Source organism: Plecotus auritus, assembly GCF_963455305.1.
Source record: "Plecotus auritus genome assembly, chromosome: 2".
Taxonomy (NCBI): domain Eukaryota; kingdom Metazoa; phylum Chordata; class Mammalia; order Chiroptera; family Vespertilionidae; genus Plecotus; species Plecotus auritus.
Genome location: NC_137771.1, coordinates 167,604,273 through 167,627,653, shown reverse-complemented (window position 1 = coordinate 167,627,653; position 23,381 = coordinate 167,604,273). Strand labels below are relative to the sequence as shown.

Genomic DNA, 23,381 nt, shown 5'->3' with positions numbered 1-23,381 from the left:
CCTCTCGCAATCCGGGACTGCTGGCTCCAAACCGCTCACCTGCCTGCCTGATTGCCCCTAACCACTCTGCCGGCTTCCTCGCCCCCAACTGCCCCCCCCCACCGCTGTCCTGATCACCTCTAACTGACCCCCACTGACGTCCTGCTTGCCCCCAACAAAAAGCCCCTCTGCTGGTCTGCTTACCCACAACGACCCCGCCCCCCACCAGCCTGATCACTCACAACTGCCGTCCCATCCTGGCCTGATCACCCACAACTGCCCTCCCCTCCTGGCCTCTAACCGCCTCTACCTCGGCCCCGCCACCATGGCTTTGTCCAGAAGAACGTCCGGAAGGTCTCCTGGAAGGTCTCCCAGTCTAATTAGCATATTACCCTTTTATTAGTACAGATTACAATTAATTGGGCCCAGGCATAGGAGTACATCAGAAGCAGAAAAGTCACTTGGCTTCTCCTTAGAGTTCTAACATCTTTCAGGAGTATGTCCATTTCTGTTTTGTTCCCATGCCCTTCCTCTTGTCTTCCATCCTTGGCATTTTTCTTTTCTTTCCTCTCTTATCCTGTGTGGCCTTGGCCTTGCCAACAGCCACACACAGAGAAGCAGACTTCCTGATTTAGCTACTTATTTTAGGGTTAATACTCTCACTTTATGCATTAATTGCTGCCTGCGTCATGTTCAACAGAAGAGTAATTTTCTTCATGGCACCAAGGGCTGGCTAATGATCAAAGAAAACCCCAGCACAAGGACTCCCTCTTCAGGTGTGAGTTCTTTTAGGGTTTCTCAATTTCCTTTCTTGAGGGACGAGACTAGGAGGGAGAAAGAGATTGGGAAGTGTTTTGAGTCGAGGCCAGACATTCAAGTCTTTGCTAAATGTTGGGTATAATAAATTCAGTACTCACTACAGACTTCTTTTCTTAATAAAATTTCCTAAGGTACTTGTGGGCCATGTTGTTTAAAGGGCAGTTACCAAGTTAACAGCTTTATCTCTGGGAGATACAATTGGAAAAGAATTCTTGTGTTTTTCCTTGTTTCCTATAGAAGAACATGTATAATACAACTTGGATGATAATAAGAAACTATAAAACTTATTTTTGTGGGTGTTTGTTACATGACCTATTTAGGCACTCTTTTTTTTTTTTTTAAGACAAAAATAAAGGAACCATGAAGATGATATAAAATCCTATAAGAACAACCAATGCTTGAGGATTATTAACCCCATGGTATTGGCCATTTTACAGCTTAGTTAAATGGATTTCCCCTCTAAATTTTCTTTACACATTTGATCAAATAGAAGGCTGTTCATTTCCTGCTTAAGTTGCTTCAGTGAATTGCTGATGGATTAGTGAGCAAGCTGGGTTCCTCCTCAGTGGCTACATTTCAGTTGGTGATTGGGTTATTTTTCTAGGAAATGCTATCATTATTTTGCCTAGTGTAAATAGCATTGTCATTTAGTGACCATAATCACTCATATTACAGTGTCCTGGAACATGAAGACCTCCTAATTCCCCAGGGATCTGTTGTTTAACTCCAGGAAAAAGTGTTCGCTTTGCCCAGGTTGATGAATGTGTGTGTGTGTGTGTGTGTGTGTGTGTGTGTCCAGATAGCTGAGGGTTATTGTGGGCTCTAGGTTACCTATTGGTGGGTTTAGATGTGACAACAGCCATATTCAGAAAGTCATGACATTTTTTTGAGGGAGAAACAAAAATTAGGGATTCTAAGTCCAGGGGAGTTCAAAGCCTGTGAACCACCGAAAATGGTTCTTGTTGAGAAATGAATGGAGTAAATAGGAAGAAGGAAAATAGTGATGAGGAGGACTGGGGGAAGAGAAGAGAGGCAGTGGTGGGGGTGGGAAATTGTTACTATTAATTGTCATAGGGTAAGTACAGTAAATGAAGATGAGGTGATAAAGTAAGAGTTTCTGGTCTTTATCTTAGAGCTTCATGAGGAAATACTATGAGTGAACACTACTAATATATACGATCAGAAAAGATGTATGTCTGCTTTTTCTAAGTGAATAGATGGTCTGTAATTAAAACTCACAAGAACAAACAGTAACATTAAAGTTGTAAATTAAAGCATTACCTGTATATAGTATGTAGCAAGGGAGATAATGACCTAAAGCACCTTAGACAAGGTAAGTACTCAATTAATAGTGGTTGCTATTCTTCTTTTTGCTTTAATTCCAGGGGACAGCAGAACTACAGAGAGAGACATTCAGAACTTAGATCCGCATTTCTCAAGCTGTATGAATGATATCAGTATATGTGTTGGGTTAAATGGATTTTTAGTTGCAGGACTTTTCAGAGCTTTACAGTGTTCATGCATTAGGTATTTTCCTCTCTAGGAGGATAGTAGTATAAGCAGTGTTTTCCAGACATTCCATCACAGAACACCATTTCAAAAAATACCATAAATATGTCAAGGCTAGTATTCCATGGAGCAGTTTGGAAACATGGGTCAGTTCTGAATATATATCCATAAGCAGAGACTATTTACATTTGACCCCAGGTCTTAATGGGCTTTAGGTGAGTGAACTCACTTGCCTAAACTGATCCCATTTCATCAAGAAGGTATGGCACTTACCTGGACCCCAGGGCTAGTCCAGTTGTAGATCCTTAAGGGAATGACTCCATACTGGACCACTGGCATGGCTATGACCATACGTTGCCTAGAACTAGCTGGATTTTTTGTTTTGTTTTGTTTTCAACTTATACTCAGGAATCTTCTTAATTATTCATTCTCAACTCTCAGAATATATCATGTCTTTATTGACTTTTCTTGTTCTCCATTACACCACTCTAGTCCAAGCCTTGCAATAGCATCCTAGCTTCTCTCCCCTTTTTCCTCCTTACCTCTCTCCATCTACTTCTCTACCAAACAGCCCAAGTAGTACTCTTTTTAAAGAGTACGCCTAGTCACCTCACTCTCCTGTGTAAAACCCGCCAGTGGTCCCTGTGTATTTGAGAATAAAATACAATTTTTTCATCAGTGTTCATCAGTGCCTACCAGGCCTTGCATGCTCCAGCCTGGGGCCTACTCTTCCCAGTTTACCTCTCACGGCTCTCCCTGCTGGACCCTGTGTTGCAGCCACAAGTTTTCTGTTCCAGAAACATAATAAATTCCATCTTGCTTCAGAACATGGCCTTTTTTTTTTCCTCTATCTGAATTGCTCATTTCATTCTTCAGGTCTAAGCTCAAGAGAGGTTTCCTAACCACTCAATGTCAGTGTTGCCCTTTCACCCAGATGTCTCTGTCAAACATGTGCTGGCAAACTTATCTTCTAAATGTTCATCACAATCTGAAATGATCTTATTATTTGTGTTTATTCACTGTTCTCCCTTTATGATATGTACTCCTTCATGACAGAGTCCTTCTCTGTCTGGTTTAGCAGTGAATCCCTGTCACCTAGAAATGAGCTTAGCATATAGTAGGTGCTCAGTAAATATTTGTTAAAATAATTCACTGGCCAAATGGGTCAATTAATGAATCCAAATGTTTCCTATGTGATGAAAAAATGTATAATATCCTGCCTATAATCTCTGTACTCCAATCATCCCTGCGTTGGATTCTGCAAGTATATGTGCACCTGGGAAGATAGTTAACAGCACTTGCCCATCAGCACTTTACTTAACCTTGACATGATATTAGTGCTGAGTTAGCTTAGTCTGCCACCTAGATTTTGATTCTCTCAGCTCCAGGTGACGTAGAAATTTAAGCAGAGGCTAGCAGAATAGTAAATATTTTTATTCTTTCCTTCCATGATCAGCCATTATGATTTCACTGACCATTATTTCCAGAATAAGCTCATATCCCAAAGAACATAAAATAAAGCATTAAATTCTGTAGTTGGTGAATCTTTGCCCCAAAGTTTCTGGTCACTTTGTCTTCTGACCTTACCATTTGCTGAGACCTTTACCTTTGGGGATCCTTTCTGCTCTGTCTCCTATTTCATTTGAATGGCAACCGTGATGTCCCAGTATGGGTAAACAATGTCGCTGGATTTACACAGTGATCAGCAGTGGGTGGAGTCCCAGGGAGCCGGGCTCCCACTTGCCTGCAGCCCTCTCTCTTACAGTTGACTCACAGACCAAGTTTTCTGACTTATGTATCCTGTAGCTCCATTTCTTAGTGGAGTCCGGGTAACCCAAACCAGCTAACTATGTGGCATTTCTCCAGTGTTTAGTCAGTTTAAAGTAAAGAATAGAGCCCTGAGAACTATACTGATACATAATACTTGGGAGTGTTTTCACCCTGAATGATAACATAATCCATTACAGACTACTCACCACTAAGCTGGTAGGTTTTTGTGTAGGGTTTCTAATACAGTCCTCGGGGGAAAGGACAGAAAAGGAGGTCATTGTGCATTGTTGGTATAGTTTGAGGGTCTCACAGGTTTTTATCTCTGCAAAAATAAGGAGTTATGCTACAGTGGAGCAGAATACCTGGCAGCCTCTCATTGGGGGGCCTCCTGCCAGCTAAGGCCTGATTGGCCAGCACAAGTTGGTTTTACAGCTTCTTCCCCCAAGCTGTGACTTCCCAACTGCTCCAAGGAAAGAATGCAAGGCAGGAATGTCTCAAGAAGAATAGAATGTGCATGTTTTCATTGACTTTCATCTCAAGACACTAAAAGTGTGTGTGTCTGTGTGTGTGGCTGGCAGCAACAGAGAGTATCTGCCAAATTTGTCCATGAACTTTTGTGCAAAGGAAAAAATATATATATTTTAATAGTTAAGACAAGGCTTCAAATATGTAGTCTAATTAACCCCTTCTCATTGTTTGATGAGAGAAGCCATATAGAGTCTTAATGACAAGAGGTGGCAAACATTTTGCCTTTCTTAAAGGAGACCAGAGGAGACATTCCTTACAGTGTCCACGAGCATTGAAAGCAGAGCCAGAATTAGGCTTAAGTGCGCATGACATCTGTCCGTTTTCAGAGGACTGTGTATCCTGGTCCCAGATACAGCCCAGATGGTGCCTCACTCATGTGTTCAGATAATATCTGTTGACTTCAATTATATACACAACTTCTAAAATATTCCAAGTTAACGTCTTACTCTTTCTACCTAAAAATTCTCCTCTTCAGCTCTCAGTGATTTCTCAAAACTAGTTAAACTTGCTGTTTAGAGCTGTGCTACTCTGTGGGAAAAGCCACTAGCCACAAGTGGCTGTTGAGCTCTTGAAAGGTAGTTGGTCCCATTAAGACATGCTATAGCCGAAACCGGTTTGGCTCAGTGGATAGAGCGTCAGCCTGCGGACTCAGGGGTCCCGGGTTCGATTCCGGTCAGGGGCATGTACTGTGGTTGCGGGCACATCCCCAGTGGGGGGTGTGCAGGAGGCAGCTGATCGATGTTTCTCTCTCATCGATGTTTCTGGCTCTCTGTCCCTCTCCCTTCCTCTCTGTAAAATATCAATAAAATATATTTTTTAAAAAAAAAAAAGACATGCTGTAAATGTAAAATACATGCCAATTTCAAAGACTTATTATGAAAAAATGTGTAAACTGTCTCATTAATAATATCGATTACATACTGAAATGGTAATATTTTGGCTATGCTTAAAATAAATTACTAAAGTAATTTATCTGTTTCTTTTGACTTTTTAAAATGTGACTACTAGAAAATTTTAAATTATCTATAGACTGATATATTCCTACTGGACAGTGCTGCTCTAGACCAGCGATTTTCAACCTGTGTGCCATAAGAGTGTTTAAAACATGAAATACCTAACTATTTACTCAGGGGCACCGACCTTTCTTCCCTTAGATTGTCAAATTTAAAAATGACAACAGTAGCCATCTAGTGTGAATGAATCCAAATTATACATATTTTTTGTCGGATTGGCAAATATATATATTTTGGTGTGCCATAGAATTTTAGTAATTAGTTTATGGGTGCCATAAGATGAAAAAAGGTTGAAAATAACTGCTCTAGACACTTGTCGCTTCACCATACATTGCATTTAACCACACATTGTCTTGAGTTATCTTTTATTAGATTGAGTCCTGTTATTTGGAATTCTATGTATTTATGTCCCATTTCCCCATCTGAACTGTCAGCAGCTTGGGAGTGTGCACTGTGCTTTATTTCTCCCTGAGCCTGGCATTCAGCATGATGTTTGGTATTTTGTTGCTTGATTGTCCCATATATTGCTTACTTGCTTGGAAATAGGTTTTGTCCAATTCCACTTCGGGCAATGATAAGGAAATGCAAATTGATTTGTGTTTGGAGTATTGCTTTTTTTTCAAAGGGACTGATTTTATGTGGTTCTTAATTTGTCCCGAAAGGTTAACATTCCTCAAAAATGGATTCTTAACATCCAGAGGATCTACAAGTCAGTGTCAGAACTTCCTGACATGCATGCCCAGCAGAGAGCAATGGTGTTTGTTGATGATTACAGACTGTAAGGAGCCCCTCATTGCCAACCCCCAATCTTGGGGAAGCTCCACATTAAGCTCAGAGATATGTGCCCCACTTTCCAGGTTTAAGGGCAGGTAAATAAGTCAGGTGGGCCCATGACTGCCAACCAGGATTGAGAGTAGAAGACCACCACCAACCGTGGTTGCCAAGTAACTGGCAGGAATTCCTATTAAATGGCTGTGACTCCCAGAGGCCCTGAGAAAATACTAGGGATGCACCCTGGGTGGGCCTTACCCTTTAAACATCCTACAATTTTGTAACTGAGCTTGTGGCTGAACCACATGTTCATAATTTCTAGGCTGGCTACATGATGCCTAAAATGCAGTCATTTCTGCTGGTTCCCTGGGAGAGTCTGACCTTTCCACAGGTTTTGTGACCACAGGATCACTGAGCCACTGTTTTGGGTTCAGTTGTTCAGGAATGTGCAAGAATGCACTCCCGGAAGCCCCCTTCTTCAGGGGAGATTTAGTAGCACTCTCCGCTGTGAAATCATCCCACTCTATTGTCCACATTATTGCCTTAAACTCATAGAGAACCAGCTCCCTTTGTCAACAATGCATGAAATGAATGATTCTTTCTTTAGAGAAGCAGTTGGAAGGATTTGTAATGACCAAGATTTTGAAGCAGGTTCAAAATCTGCCCAGGTTCCCCAGCTTCCCAGCAGCAGAACCCCGTGCATACATATCCTCATGGGGTAGTTGAATCAATGGAGATAAAGGCTGCAAGAGGCAGTCCATGCTCAGAGTAGCACTTTCATTGGATTTCTCATCTTTCCTAGCTTATTCCCTAGAAAAATCGAGTTCCAAAATCTATCACTATGTTTCTGGGAGCTCATAGACACCAGGTTAGAATTCCTACTCTATAAAATAAAAATAATCACTTTTCCCTTGGGCAGCCTAATAATTAAGGTGACCATGTGTCACAGTTTGCCTATTTAAAAGGTCCCCCTTTAGTATGGAAAAAGTCCCAGTCTGGCTGATAAAATATATGTTCAGATCTTCTGCTCAAGCTCACAAACCCCTGTTTGCCCTGCAGCACCCATCTAGCATCCCCCATCCTGGAGAAACTGGGTCCCATGGTGACATGTAAAATAAGCTTGTAGTTTCCTTCACTGATCCTCAGACTCAGATTTAGAAAGCCCCTGGGACCAGAGGCCACCCAGAGAGCAACATCACAGGTACACACTCCTTCATCTGAAGGGAGCCCTTCATTTGCATTTGGAATTGTTCTGGATGTGTATCTGCGGGGGTGGGGGTGGCGTGGGGTGGGGGGATGCGGGGAAATTGGGAGGGTCCTTAAGAGTTGCTGGAGGCACAAGCCCTCCCTGTGGAGCCTGAGGGTGATGAACACCACCTGCCTCTGGCATTTCTTTGGAAAACTGTATTCCTCGGACTCCTGGTTTTCCCCACTTTTCTCCGGGCCAGCAGTTGCCATGGCAACACAGTGTCTGAGAACTTCTAATTGCATCTGTCTGCTTCTCCTAGAACCATACCGAGACACACATATGGAGACTTCATTTAGGCTGGAGTTCTTGCTGGGTTTTAACCCCTTCTGCATTCCTCAGGCTGGGAAATAATTGCCAAGTTGTTAGAAACTTGACGGCTGCTTTGCAGCCACACTGGCCCCAAAGGTTCCCAGGGCTTTGTCCCTGTTTTTAGAGTGGAGACTCACGCTGCTCGGCTGTGCTGGGTCTCTGGGTCTCTCTGCTCCATTGTGTTCCAATCTCCCCTGACCTCCATGCTAGCCTCACCCAACCATCTTGACCCCTTCATCTGTCAAATTATCTTAGCTCTTGGTGGGACATCACAGTTCCTTTTGAGGTGTCCAGCCCCAGAGGAAATAAACCACTTGGACACAACTAAAGCCTCACCCTTCCCTGGCAATCCACTGCAAGGATGAGCCAGAGGGGAGGGTTGGAGACCCTGAGACATTCTAGGGGTGGGGAGGGGTAGAACAAGGGAAGAAAGAAGCTTGTTTTTCTGGTCTAGGGAGACTGACCAACTGGCCTCCCTTCTACCTCATAGGACAGTGTAGGGGTGGGGTTCCTGGGAAGAGTTAACACAAAGCAGCTGCCTTGGATAACAAGCCCATTTCATGATTTCTCTTGGCCTCCTCTCACTTGGTTCTTTATTTCCACTTCTCCCTGTCTAGGCCAGCCCCTACACTCCGAAGTGTCACCCAATTTTCACATTCCCACATTACCTCATCTTCTACCCCCTTTCCCTCCACCAATTTCTCATTCCCTCAGCTGGTCAGCTAGGTGTTGCATTGCTGATGGACAAAAGAAATGACTGGAAGCCATTTCAGTACCCCCACTGCTCTCCTGTCCACTTTACAAACGTGTGCGCACGCGCACACACACACACATACACACACCAATGTCTTTCTATGGGTCTAAGACAACCTCTAGTTAGTGAATTTTCCAGCTGAATATTTATGGCCCGGTGGAGAAGGGTGGGGTCTGTAGGGTATTTCCCCCAAAAGACTGGTCCTGGAAGGGGGCAGCCCCAGAAGAGGAGTTGGCACAGGATGTCTTTCAGCCCCCCCTTCAAGGCCTCAGGGCCGTGTGATTCAGTAGCCCTTTCATGCTTTCAACAAAGGTTGATGAATGCCACAGGGTGCTATGCTGGGACCTATGAAAGAACTCTAAAATATAATCCTGTCCTCTAGGAACTTAGAGTTCAGCTGGGAAGACAAAATCTATACAATCAATTAAAATTTTAAAAAGTGATTAAAATGAGTTCAGACAAAGTTGAGTGAGAATTCAAGGAAGCAAGAAGGAATTCATATCAACCAAAAGGAAAGGTCACAGAGGATGGAGTGGTGTAACTTGAGCAAAGCCTTGAAGGACAGGAAGAATTTGTGCAATCCAGACAAAAAAAATCAGACTTTCCAGGTGGTGACATCTTTTTAGCTGGTCTCATAGGACATTCTCCTCCCATCTGAAGGTTAAAGGAGCATCTAACAATACCTACTGGTGCTGACATTTTCAAAGGGTAATGAGTTCCCATTTCAAAATATAGAACCTCAAGAGTCCTATGTCTTTTATTTTAGTCTGCTTGTGACTTAAATATGCCGTGGCTACCTGCTCTACCCATATGCACAGCTGAAGCTCCATGTAGCCAGAGAGTTCCTGGAGGTAAAGAGGCCAAGGATCTCAAGGCCATGTTAACAATGAAGTTACCCAGGGGAGAGAAGACTCTGAGCTTCATGCCAAAGACCTTGTTAAATGTGGCCAAGAAGATGCCAGTGGGTGACAGTGTCAGTCAGGCATTTGAATAAGTGCCAGCTCATGTGAGTCACCTTGGAGAAGCGGTAGCTTAGCCTTCAGGTTTAGGGGGAGCCATGCACAAATTGGGATAATGGAAAGGAGCCACAGAGGTGGGGGGACTATTCCCCAATTAGAGAAGGTACTCAAAGTACTCAATGTTAATAAATCAGTGGGTTTATTCCCTAGTAGGTATGTGTATCAGGAACTACCTAGGGGCCACCTAAATTCAGTTGACCCCTGGGACAAAAGGGTGGAGAGAACTCTAGCTCTTAGGCTATATCCATATCTCAGCTGCTTCCCACAGAAGCAGGGGCGTAAATATTACATTCTATTCAGAGGCCCATGAATGTGAATCCTATCTGTTTCTGAGCTGGGGAAGCTTGGGTAAATGGAAGGTTGGCTTGTAGGAATGTTGGTCCAGATGTGGCAGGCACTGCAGGGGACACTCTCCCACAGCTGCCCCGGAGCTGTCTCCCTCCTTTAGTTGAGGGTATTGGGATTTAGGTGTGAGGGTTTCTCTCTCTCTCTCTCTCTCTCTCTCTCTCTCTTTTTTTACTTTTAATCAACCATTCTCCTTGAACTACATGTGGAAATAATTAGATCATGAATGCTGAGTAAATGTGAGCCCTGGCAGTCCCAGACATACTTCAGTGACAGGTTCTTGGCAGGAATGAAGAACTGTGAATCTCATGTGAATTTCCTTTAACCATTCTCTCCCTTCTTCTCTTTCCTTTTTTCTTGCAAGGCAAACACAAGTAGAATAAAAAGGTTATTAATGGCATTCCAGGGGAGTAGAGGGTTCCAAGCAGTTAACTGGTTAGTCAAATAAGGCCACTCAATTGGGGTCCCATTACTGCTCCCTGATTTCCTCTGCCACGATCCAGGAGGGAATGAAAAGGCATTTCTTATGAAAATTCTTTGACTATGAAAGCCAGTTTTAATTCCTCAACCCAAACTCAGCAAAACCCCTGAAATACCCTCACGGGGCTCTATATGTAAACAGTCTCTTTAGTTTGGGCATTTGGGTTAGCTTCCTTGGGAAAATGAAGTTTGATATTCAAGAACATCTGAAATGGTAAATTCCTGTGCTTTCTAGTTAAGAGAATCCTAACAGTTTAAAGGACCTTGACATCATCTACAACCCCCCCCCTTTTTTTATGGATGGGGAAACTGAGGACCAGAGAGGTCAAGCATCTTGCCCTAAGCCACACAGTGTGTTACAGGCAGTTATATGTCAGGGCCTGTCTCTAGGCTTCTGCACCAGTTAGTTCTCTTTACATGGAATCTCACTGCCTCTGTCTGGTCTGTCCTCTGAGTTACTGGTTCCGGTTTAAGCAGTTTAAAGGCTTTTTGTGGGGAGGAGGAAGGGTCTCATCCCAACGTTTGCTAAATCATTTCTCATATAATGGCATTCATCATACATTTCTTGGAGCTTTCTAGATTTCCTGGTTTTGCTCCCAGTTTTCTGAATGTGCCTACTCTGCTTTCTTGGCTGCTTCACCTTCAGAGCCCTCATATGGATATGCAGGCTGTTCACTACATGAGAAGGCGAGGGAGGCTGAATTCCAACCTGCACGCTGTTTGCCAAGCCCTGTAACCTGGCCAGGTGTTGCATCTGCCCAGAGGAGACCCCAAGAGGGCTGGTGGCAGTCTGCTCTCCTTGCTCCTCTCTGTGCACATCCTGTCCCTTCCTCTCCTCAGGTGCCCTCATCCCTCCATTCCCACCCTTTCCTCCTGAGCTCATTTGTTCTCTTGGCTGCATTTCTCACTCTGACACGGATGATGTCCAGATGTGTATCTCTAGTCCTTTATTTTCAACTGTCAGTGGAATGTTTTACATCCCCGGAGACGTATGCCCATTACTGATGCATCATTGCTTGCCTCTCCCCCACGTGGCCCTTCCCAGGGCTCCATCTCTGAGATATAGCAACAACCTTCCAGGCCCTGGAAGCCAAAGATCTTGGCAGATTCCCCCATTCTCTCCTTCCCCACTTCTATCTGGTAGGTTACCAGATCTTGTTTTTAGAAATTTCTCTTGGATTCCTTCCTTCTCTGCCACGCCCTACATGAGATTCTCATCCCCAGGCTCTTTCTAGCTGATTTCCTTGTGCCTCCAATTAATTCCTCCTTGCCCATTTCTTCCCATGTACGCCTGCCAAACTATTCTTAAAACCCTCCTGCTCAAAACCTACAGGGTTTCTTTCCATCCCAATCCTACCATTCGTCGGGGCTCAGCTCAAGTCCCATTTCGTCCACCTCCTGGAGTCAGCCCCATCCCCTCAGGACTGCGTTGGCCTGTTAGTGCCATCGCCCTGCCGAGGTTAGGAACTTTTGCCAAGGCGGAGACCACTCCTTTCAAGTGTATGCCATAGAGCTTGCACCATGCTGGTCACAGACTTATTATTCTTGTTTTGTTGTTATAGGCACTCACCATAAGCATGCTTTCTGATGGGTTAAATTACCTGCCTTGTCCTTTCCTGAAGACTGGAGGACTCTCTCTAGCCCTACTTTGTCCTTCATAGTGGGCAAATCTTAGGCAGACAGCTGGAGAATGGAAAATGAATACTATGCTCAGACCTAACAGGCTAATTCAGGACAGAAAGTGGTCTGACCTAAAAGCCCCCGCCCTCTCCACCCCCACGCCACCAACCAGGTGTTCTGGAAAAACTAGGGGGTGAATTTGCGAAACTGGGGGACTCGCAAAAAGCAGTCTTTAGGGAGACTAGTGGAATATCTTGGGCACTCCCAGGGATAACTCTTAGGACAATAGACAGATCTTGGGGAACCGTTCAGTAAGAGTGGATTTGCTGGATGTGCCTGAGTTGAGGAAACAGCATGGCACTCCTGGGGAAACACCCTAGCTCATCACTGAGACCAGGATTTGAAGGCATGAGAGCAGAAACACCCTCCTCAGGTGCTGGAGACGATCCAGAGCCACAGTCTTCTCCCTGCCAATAGGGATGCATCCTCCGACCTCCTAGACCCGTGGTCGGCAAACTGCGGCTCTTTGGCCCCTTGAGTGTGGCTCTTCCACAAAATACCACGGCCTGGGCAAGTCTATTTTGAAGAAGTGGTGTTAGAAGAAGTTTAAGTTTAAAAAATTTGGCTCTCAAAAGAAATTTCAATCATTGTACTGTTGATATTTGGCTGTTGACTAATGAGTTTGCCGACCACTGTCCTAGACCCTTGTGAGATGGTTTTCAGTCCTGTATGAAGTGCCTAGCATAATTCTAACTCTGTAAGTGCTTACTAAATGCTGCTGTATACTTCTGCTAGGACTGGACAAGACCATTACAGACAACTGAACTTAGCGCTATGGAGAAGCCAAGCACCCAGGTTGCTGTGCTGGGTCTGGGCCACCTCAAGGAAGACCTAATCTATGGAGGAGAGGGATTGCAGAGAAAGGGCTTCTCTGTGGAGGTGGTAGTTTAGGTGCTTCAGTCTGACAAGGTGCTTCAGGCAGACACTTAGAAAATGTGACAGAATCTGTCAAGTCATAAAGACAATGGTTAAGGTAAGCAGCTTTGTCCCATTTGAAATTTGATAGCAATTTTCAGGCACATCATATATTATCACATGATAAAAAGAGTGAGGAGCATGTTATCCCATAAGCTGTAATAGAGGCTGAATGCAGACATCAACAGAAAGGAGAATTTGATAATTCTTGAGTGACAAGTCCATAATAGATATTTTTACCTTAAAGCAAATCCTCTAAGGTAATGCATCGCTTATTTTGATGTCATAAAACCCACACCTTCAAACATCCCAAATGCCATTGTCACTGGCCACTGACACTGACACTAATCTGAATGGACCCCAAATGACATTTAATGTAGGAAACGTTCATTAAGCATTCTCTGAGGCAGACAATGTGGTGGGTCTGTGGGAAGCCAAAATGTGCAAGCACTTAGTCTACTTGAGATAAGCTATATGTGCATAAAATATTAAACAAGGCTCTGACTAATAGACTACAGGTGCAGAGCTTTCTCGTTTAGGAAGAAAATGTAGGTTAAGTGGACAGTCCGATTTACCATGATGCTAATTAAGCTTCAGTTTCAGACCTGTTACTTACAAGGCCCACCCACAGCCCTGTGCCCAATTTTGCAGTCATCATTAAGCATTCTTTTGCTTTTTTCTGGTTTTTTGTTTTTTAAATATATTTTTATTGATTTCAGAGAGGAAGGGAGAGGGAGAAAGAGATAGAAACATCAATGATGAGAGAGAATCATTGATTGGCTGCCTCCGGCATGCCCCCTAATAGGGATCGAGCCTGCAACCTGGGCATGTACCTGACCAGGAATTAAACCTGGGACCCTTCAGTCCACAGACCAATGCTCAATCCACTGAGCCAAACCAGCTAGGGCTAGGGCAAGCATTCTTTTTCTTAAGGAGAGCCCCTCAAATTTTGTAAGCTTCAGACCCCACAAAACCTGGATCTGGCTCTGTGCATAAACTCGAGATTGAGGGATGGGTTGTTAACACATAGGGGGACAAGTCCCTGCAAATGCAGTGCCTGCTGCCAAGTGCATCAGGACATCTGCTAGAAATCACCACTCCTTCCTCTTTACCTGGAATATGTAGCATGCGCCAACACATTCTTTTCAGGGAAAGGAATTAGAGAACTTGAGCAAGGCCCCATGGTGCTCCAGGTAGACTGTAAGGTCCTAAAGTGGTTTTGCTTTCTCCTTGGCTTTCTCAGGTCTGTGCTACTAGGTTCCATTCCAGAAGGGCCTCCCGGGGGCAGCCAGCATCCCACCCTACCCCCACCACACTCTCCTGTTCTCCCCAGTTCTGTGAGTTCCTTTGTCCCCAACTCCATGATGCTGTGCGAACCTGAGGGGCCCTGGTGTTCCTGTGAAGTTTCCATGACTAATTCTGGCAAAGCAAGGAGAGCCTTTCTCACGTCAACAAAGCCGCTCTGTCACAGAATAATGGCAAGTGGAGCCAAAATTCCACCTTGGCATATGTAAGGGCTGTTTTTATTTTTTTCAAAAAGAAAAGTTAAGAAGGAGGAAAAGGATGGAAGGCACAGAGCTGACCCAGTTCACGTCCGTGATTGATGGTATATTAAGATGTAGTTGTATGCCTTTGCTTATATGCTCCCTCCCTTACCAAAACACATTGTTCTTCCAGAAATTGTTTTACTTCAGAAGACTTTTTTAAACATTCAAAGTGTATTTCATGTTCAGACTTACTGCTAATGGGCCCAGAGACTCAGACACACTAGCACCTCTAGTGGTGGTTTAACAAATAACTTGCTTTTTCAGTTGCAAAAATAATTCCTGTTTTTTCAGACCGTGGATCCATTCTAGCTTTGATTTGTAAAGATGCAAAGTGGTGTAGTGGAAAGAGCTGGATTAAAGTCTGGAGGCCTCACGTGGAGCCCCATGAGGTCTTGGACCAATCACATATAGCTGTCCACAAGTCTTGATTTCTTCTTCATCATAGGATGTTACATCTGGAACAGCCAAAGAGATAACCCCTGCCTGCCTATCCTCGAAGGTTTTGAGAATAAAAAATGATAGTAAAAATTACAGACTAATCAATATTACGGTACAAATATAAAAGTATCATTTATTCCCATGCAGTGGCTGACAGTTGCTCAGAGGGGAGGTTTTTCCCTGTAAAAGTCAGCAATTTTCCTGTCAGCCTTTACCAAGAGAAGTCTGCCTTGTGAAACTTAACCATGGGACCAAATCCCCAGGGCATGGCTTGCAACACTTAATGAAAACAACATAGAGCCAGTCTGGGAGATGATGCGGATGGATAAAGCTAGAGATTTGATGTTTCGCATGCCTGTGAATGGGAGGAATTGGAAACAAGTATTTATTTACTTTTATCAATATATCAGGGTGTCTACACTTCCAGAATACGCCCCCTTTCCCTAATCAATTATACTCTCACAAGTGTATTCAGACCGACGGGTGTGTATATCCGTGACCTCTCCCTGTGCCTGCCCTTGGAGCTGTCCCCTGTCTCCAAGGCTCACTCCCTTGACTGCTCTTGGTAAAAGAATATCAAGGCTCTGGGATCAGGCTGACCTGTGTCCTAAGCCTGACTCAGCTCTCATTAGTCATATGGTCTCTGTACATCACAGAGCTTTTCTGAATCTTACTTTCCTTCCCATCTGTTATATGGAAACCTGCACAGACGTTGCGAGGACAGAGACATCTGTAAAGAGCCTCACTCTGGTGTAGGTGCTCTAATGAATATTAGCATCGGGCCCTAGTCCATTGTCACCCCCATAAGAGCTCTGCTTTATACCTGGCTGGTTCCCCTGCCCCCAACCTCTCTCCATCCAGGCTGCCCCGCACTTGGATTCAGAATTCCCAAGTTGGAAGGGACCAGACACAGTATTCCAAAACACCACATCATCATGTCACTGGCCCCATTCCAAACTTCCCAAGGTCCTCACTGCCCACCAGGTCAGCTGGCGAGACCTGCCGCCCTACCCCATCTCTCCCTTCCTCGCCACGCTCCTCTCTACCCATGAGCGTGTTCCTGCCATGAACATCTCAAGTGTTCTCCCTCACTTAGAATCAGTCAATCAGCAGATGGGTAAAACCACCTACCACCCTAAGGAACTTTCTAGAAGCTTTGGAAATGCTCGCGACAACCCTGCTCCCAGAGAAGATAGGGCTTGGGAAGGGCTTGTCTTTATTGTTGATTTCTGCATGAAAGCATGCCTGTGAATGGGGGGAGTTGGGGAGGACCATGAGGGCTTCAGGTAAGACATTTTCCCCCCAGTTCTTGGTTCCTGCTGCCTGTGCCTGCAGGGCATGAACCCCAATCTCCCACCTCCTCACCACATCTGGCAGCGAAGAGCTGGGAGGAGCTGCAGGAGCCAAGGCTGCACTCTGCATTGCGGCTCTTGGCTCTGTGAGACAAAGAGAGAGATTGCCACCTATTGATAGATGCGCCACCTGCATTTCTCTGTGGTCTTCAAACAGGGCAACAGGGTTGGTAGGCCCTTTGATTTTTCCATTTAGTTGGTCCTCCTGCTCTCAGTTTTGTCATTCCAGTGTAAGGGAGGCTGGGTGGGGATGTGACAGCCCAAAGTGGTAACAGCATCTCTGAAGGAAAATTGCCTGAGCATCAGCTTTGCACTGTCATGATGGCCACTTTCAGTTGTGTGGCAGGCTCTCTGCTGCATGTGGTACATGTAGTTTAATCTCACACAGCCCTCACAGGGATCAGTGTTATCACTGTGCAGAGGCACGACCAGGGCAACTGAGGAGCAGAAGTGGAACATAGGGATTCAAATCTAACTCTGACTCAGCGTTAAGCACTTTCTCCTGACATTTACTAATTATGCAAATCACACCCTCCTTATAATTTCCTTAACCTTAAATCTTCTGGGTATGAAAATAAATGTAAAAGAACTTTTCTTTTAGGTTGGGTAGAATATGCCACTTTCTAGTTATTTAACCTATAAGGCTCAGACCCCTCATCTGTAAAATAGGGATGATTATGGTGTCAAACTTATGGCATTGTCAGAGAGCTTAACTAAGATAATGTATAACAAAAATCTCATAGCAGGGTACCAGCTGTTTATAAATGGGAGCTTAATCATCTCTTGTCTGTGGATGTGGATTAGAATCCTAATTCCTCTCATTTTTCGCTTTGGGGCCCTGGGGAAGTTACTTGACCTTTCTGATCTTTAGTTTTCTTGTCTATAAAATGGGGTTAATAACATACATGTTCTTGCAGGGCTGTTCACAAAGATGAAATCTTATGTGTGTAAACACTTTGTAAATTTTAATTGTATTATTCAAGTATTAGTCTATATTTTAAATAAGAAGTATTTGTTTCTTTACCTGGATTTTCGAGATCTATGTCTGTTAAATGACTTGGGTTGAATTAAATCTATAACTAAAAGCTTTTTTTTTTTTTAGTACTCACTAAAAACAACAACATAAGATAAAAAAGGCTCCATAAATGCCACAGGCTATTATTCTGCAGTAAACTCTATAAGCATTAACATTAATAACACTTTACATAGGCACTTCGTTTTACAGTTTGTGATGCACTTCCAAATATGTTATTTCATTTCATCTTCACAGGCAGGATTGGTATTTATCCCTGTTATAGAGAGGAAAAAACTGAGGCTCAGAGTATTAAAGTGACTAGTTACAACACAGCTAATAATTGCTAACGGTTGTGGGTGTCTGCCATGGAGCTGTGTGTTGGTGTGCCTTTAAGTGTAGGCATATGTCTGAGCATGCTTTTTATGCATTAGTGTGTCTGTACCTCGTGTGACACACACACAGAGGATTATATGTTAGCTGATTGTTTCCTGAAAGGGAAAGGAGAAAATAGTCTTATCTGAGATTTTTTTTTTTTTACACTGCTCAGCGATAGCCTTTCCTCTTCTTGTTTAGAGCTGCTTTCTATTCCCAGGCACAGTTTCCAAGAGGGCTGCTCTGCCTGGAGAATATGTTTGATTTTATCGCTATTCCTGGTTTAGGAAACAACAGCTAGTCCTCCCAGCCTTCTGGGAATTACTTCTTCTTTTCTTCCCTGTCTGCCAGCTTTATTGAATTCGCCTTAGCAACATCCAAAAAAGAATGGGTGTGGCAACAGCCCGTGAACCAATGAGATGTGAACATGGCAAAGGTTTCCAGACCAATGGGAGCCTTGTATGACACGCAGGCTGGCTCAGGAGAGAAAACAATAACCTGAAGTTTGCAAAGCAGCCTCCGGGTGGCAGCAGACCAGCTGTATTGGACACAGCCCCTCAGCTCTCAATATCTACTTTGTTTTTTGCTTTCTGTGACCTATTCTTGGATATAAAACACCAGCTATAAGAATTTACTGTTAGAAGTGAGTCTGTGAGTGTGAGATCTCTGCATGACACAGTAGACATAGCCTGAAGGGCAGAATCTCAGGTTCCATCCCACCCTTACTACTGCCTGTCGCATGACCCCATCACAACTCCTGCCATCTTTGTTGGTTTTATCACAGCCAATGCCATCCTAGTGGGCAGGCCAGGGGCCTGTGGTGAGATTGCCTGTGCAGCCCGTCAGGAAGAGTGGCTGGAGGAATCCCATTCTCCTTCATTCAACCACTACTACTGCTGGCCTGAGTGGCAAATGAGGTGGGGCTGGCTTTTAGTCGCCAATTAACATGAGAGGAGTGTGTCACTGACAGATGAATAACTACAAACACCCACATTTTCAGAGGCATAGATTTGGAGCCGTTCCCTGCCTTTTCAGTTCTAGTGCATATGTCTATACAGGAATATCTGACCATAAGGGTTTTGAGGCTAGTTCTACTGCTTATCAGATGGTTTGGCCCTCTTGGTCTTGAAGCCAGAGGCAGACGTGGACAGGGGCTGAATTAGACCAAATAAAATAACAGCAGATCCATGTTTCAATAGCTTGGCTATTCTTCTTTTGCTTTGAACACTACTCAGTGAGATTTTGGTCTTTCAGATAGCCATATTGCTCTCAAATGTTTCCATTTATGCCCTAGCTGGTTTGGCTCAATGGATAGAGTGTCGGCCTGCAGACTGAAGGGTCCCAGGTTCCATTCCAGTCAAAGGCACATGCCCAGGTTGCCCGCTCGATCTCCAGTAGGGGGCGTGCAGGGGGCAGCTGACCAATGATTCTCTCCCATCATTGATGTTTCTATCTATATCTTCTCCCTTCCTCTCTCTGAAATCAATAAAAATATTTTTTAAAAGTTTTCATTTCTGCCTCGTCTATTCTTCTCATCCTTTAGAAATCAGTGAAGGCCTCCTATTTCAGAGTGTCTCATTTGATTCTTGCCCTCCATCTCTCCTCTAGCTCCCTGGTGCTTCCATATCATTTTCTAAAAATCTCTTGATCTGTATTTCCTCAGAGAGTCACAGAGCATCTTGAGGTCAGGGACTATGCCTTTATATCTCCATTCCTTAGTGTAGTGTTGGCATATAATGGATAATATTATATTAACCAATAAATGTTCTTAGAAGAATGGGAGCATGCAAGAAAGGAGCTCTTGTTCTTTAAGAAACAATCTTAAGGACTCATAGGTGGCCTGGGCTGGAGCAGTGCTGGCAAGGCTGGTGCTGGCTGCTGGGGACAGCTTGTGGCTAATCAGGACCCTTCAACCCGTGACTCCAGACCAAGCCCTGGGCTTGAACTATAATCACCACCATCGGTTCATCCCATCATGGGCTCGTTTCAGTGACATGGTGTTCTTTTATGATTTTGTGTTTTAGGAAGAACTAAGGAGCAAATCCAAGATCTGTGCCAATGTGTTTTGCGGAGCTGGCCGGGAATGTGCAGTCACAGAGAAGGGAGAGCCCACCTGCCTCTGCATTGAGGTAAGTCCTGAGGTCAGGAGCCAGAGGACAGTATGGCTGCCTCGTTGGAGCTGCCAGTCGGCACAGCAGTGCCAACAATGCCATCATCTTTATGAAAGCACACCTGGTCTATATGAAAAGAGTGGAATTTTCATCCCAGGAGTTAAAAATCAGATGTAAACACAGGGATTTTTTTTTTAAGTTTAGCTTTATAAGATTTTTAAATTACAAAATGAATAATTGCTTTATGTAAGTCAAATAAGTACAGGTATTTATGCAAACATAAAATTAATCTTCCGAATAACCTTCAAATCCCATTAGTCTGAGTTAACCAGTCTGAGTTAATCCAAAGTCCAGGTTAACAGATTGGCATATATTTGTTTCACTTTTTTTTTTTTTTGCCTTTGCTACTATAAACATGTAGAAAGATTCCTTCTATTTTATACAAAAATGGAATCATAACATATAGTTATAGATATGTATATACACAATTTGCATTTTGTACTCATGCATGTATCATGGAAAGCCCTGCAGGTCAGGATGTATAGTTGTAACTCACTTTTTAACAGATGCATGATCTTTAGTGGTATAAAAGCACCAGGTTTACACAATCATTTCCCTATAGATGGACACTTCCCACAAAACAACAACACCCTTGTGCAAATAGCCCTACATGCTGCTGCCTTTATTTCTGTAGGATTGATTTCCACTAGGATATGCAAATTTTAAAAAATAGACTGAATGCAGGTTTTTCAGATTTGCTTTGGTTTTGAATAAACCATAAAAAGCAAAGTGAGCTTTCTAGAAATACTTCTTTCATAAGCAGGATTCTGATCAGTTCTCACTCTTCAGGCAAACAACCCTGAATGTGTGCCCTTTTCCCCCTTTCTGTCAAATCAACCCAAGCCTGAAGTGCATCTGTCTTTGTGCAAATAAATACACCCAATTTAGTCCCCGGAAGACGGATCCTGACCCATTGCTCCAGAAAGGAAGTCCTCCAGTTTAGAAATTAGGAAAACAGATATGCTGGAGACCTGGCAGGGCCTCACTGGAGGTGCGCTGGCCACTGTGTGGTGGCTTATGCCCAGACTAAAGGTTCAGCAACCTGGCATCTAGTCTCAGCTCGGCCACATACAATTGTGTGATTTTGAGCAAGCTAGTGCCACAGGATACCATGAAGACAGAGACTGTATTTGAGGTCAGGGACTATGCCTTTATATCTCCATTCCTTAGTGTAATGTTGGCATATAATGTACAATATTATATTAACCAATACATGTTCTTAGAAGAATGGGGGCATGCAAGAAAGGAGCTCTTGTTCTTTAAGAAACAATCTTAAGGACTCATAGGTGGCCTGGGCTGGAGCAGTGCTGGCAAGGCTGGTGCTGGCACATGGAAGAACTCAGTAATTAAGTATTGGTTAAGTGCAATTTGTCTTTTTGGCTTTGGTATTCTTGTCTGTAAATTGGAAAGTCTGGCCTACCTCCCAGTTCCAGTGTCCTGTGTTTCTTTTCACTGCATCTGCTCTTTCTTGCTTTGGTGCCTTTATTACGTCTGAGCTGAACTTGCTTCCCCCTCTCTCCTTTCAGAAATCACAACAGTCTTAAGAAACTGATTTTGCCTGTGACCATGGCACTTTAAATAGCCAAAGTAGGGCCGAGTTGCCAAGTGAACTTTAGTCCACTTCCTTATTCACAATGATTCTCTGTAATACTTCACAAAGATCCAGGCACCCCAACCCCCAGCCTCACAACAAGCATTGTAAGATTGGGAGGAAAACAAAATGGCCCCACAGCACAAACAAAGCAAGAGAGCAAAGATCCCTAAGGTTCAGCCCCAGAAGAGTTGAAGAGGTGCGGAGTTTACCTGCCTTTCAGTCTCCACATTTCCAGCTCTCAGCTCTGGCTGTTTTGTGTCATAGAATGCTGGAAGTTTAAAGGATCTTAGATCAGCCAAAGACATTGAGTAACTTACTACAAAATGACGAAGTGATGAAAATTCCAAACTCCTGACTTCTAATAAAATGCCCTTTTGGCTCGTTTGGTAGGGAGGGGTGTGGCAGGGAGGGGGGGCAGTCTGTCTCTTCACTGAATAGCAGAGAGGACCCTGACCCAGGATCAGCACACAGTCATATGGGGTTGCAAGGTGATAAGGTGCCTCCAACACTAAGTGGGGTATGGTCACAGATGCCAAGGCTGAGGCTCCCGCTGCTGAGGCCATCGCGCTGGTGGGGAGTCCTCAGGAGATGGCTCTGTGTGCTCGTGTGTGCATGCTCTGTGTGTGTGCGGCACCCTTGATTGCACCAACATCCAGCTCTGTTTCAGCAATGCAAACCTCACAAGAGGCCTGTGTGTGGCAGCAACGGCAAGACCTACCTCAACCACTGTGAGCTGCATCGAGATGCCTGCCTCACAGGATCCAAAATCCAGGTTGACTACGATGGACACTGCAAAGGTAAGGCGTGCCCTCACTGCAGCCATGGGGAGCCAGGAAGGCAGAGCAGTATAGCAGGGATACCCGGAGTCCTATCCACCCTGACCACGGCACCCAAAGCCGTGGCAAGCACCCAGGTTCTTGGAGGCCTAGCCTCTTGGCACCCATGAGCCTGCTGGGTTCCTCCTGGATGGCCCAGAATTCTGCCCAGGCTTTCCTGTGTCAGACCCCCAGGGGGCTTCCAGCTCTGTCTGCAGCTGAATAGTGGATAGGCAACCACATCAGTAATCAATAACGATAAGGAAGTGTTTAAATGAATTCTGTATCTTTTTTAAAAGCAGGTAAATTTCACTTTTCCCATGCTTTTAAAATTTGGGTACCTCTCAGCCCTGGTGTTATTATGTTTCCTCTATTTTATCTATACTCAAACCATTATCATAAGGATAAAAGGGAAGGGGTCCCATGCTTGTTGCTAATTAGACATTCCCCCCCTGCCTAACCATTGCTCTGCCTAACCTGTCTCAGCCTCGAACTTCCCTGAAGAAACAAGAAGCCGTTTCCCACATGTTGGTCTCCACGCTGTTTCCACAGTGATTCCATATGAGTTCTCAAAGTCCCAGTGACCTCCCCCATCCCTCAATCTAGCAGGACAAGGTGTGAGATCAGGAGGGAACTCAGTGGCCCCAAAATGTCAAACAAAGCAGGAAAGAAAAGATCCCCAAACTTGGGTCTTGGGAGAAGGAAAGGAGACAGGACTAAAGACAAAATGATGAAAAGGTTACAAGTGGCCACTTAATGTGGGGCCATTTTAATCCTAGTAAACATAGAAATTTTATTTTTTCTTGACTTCTTTTGTCTTTCAGAAAAGAAATTTGTAAGTCCATCTGCCAGCCCAGGTGAGTGCCTGTTTTTCCACAGTGTGCATCTTTTTTAAAATTTTTTTATTAAATTTATTGGGGTGACATTAGTCAACATG

At 44.1% G+C, this 23,381-nt stretch overlaps 1 protein-coding gene across 1 annotated transcript in view; it reads left to right on the top strand.

Annotated features, from left to right (window-relative positions):
• Nucleotides 1-23,381, top strand: part of FSTL1 (follistatin like 1) — a 55,789-nt gene that overhangs the window by 16,455 nt on the left and 15,953 nt on the right. The window contains exons 4-6 of the mRNA XM_080658166.1: nucleotides 19,889-19,993; nucleotides 22,297-22,426; nucleotides 23,269-23,301. Of these exons, the coding sequence (XP_080514292.1) occupies nucleotides 19,889-19,993; nucleotides 22,297-22,426; nucleotides 23,269-23,301 (268 nt within the window). The remainder of the gene's footprint in view (nucleotides 1-19,888; nucleotides 19,994-22,296; nucleotides 22,427-23,268; nucleotides 23,302-23,381) is intronic.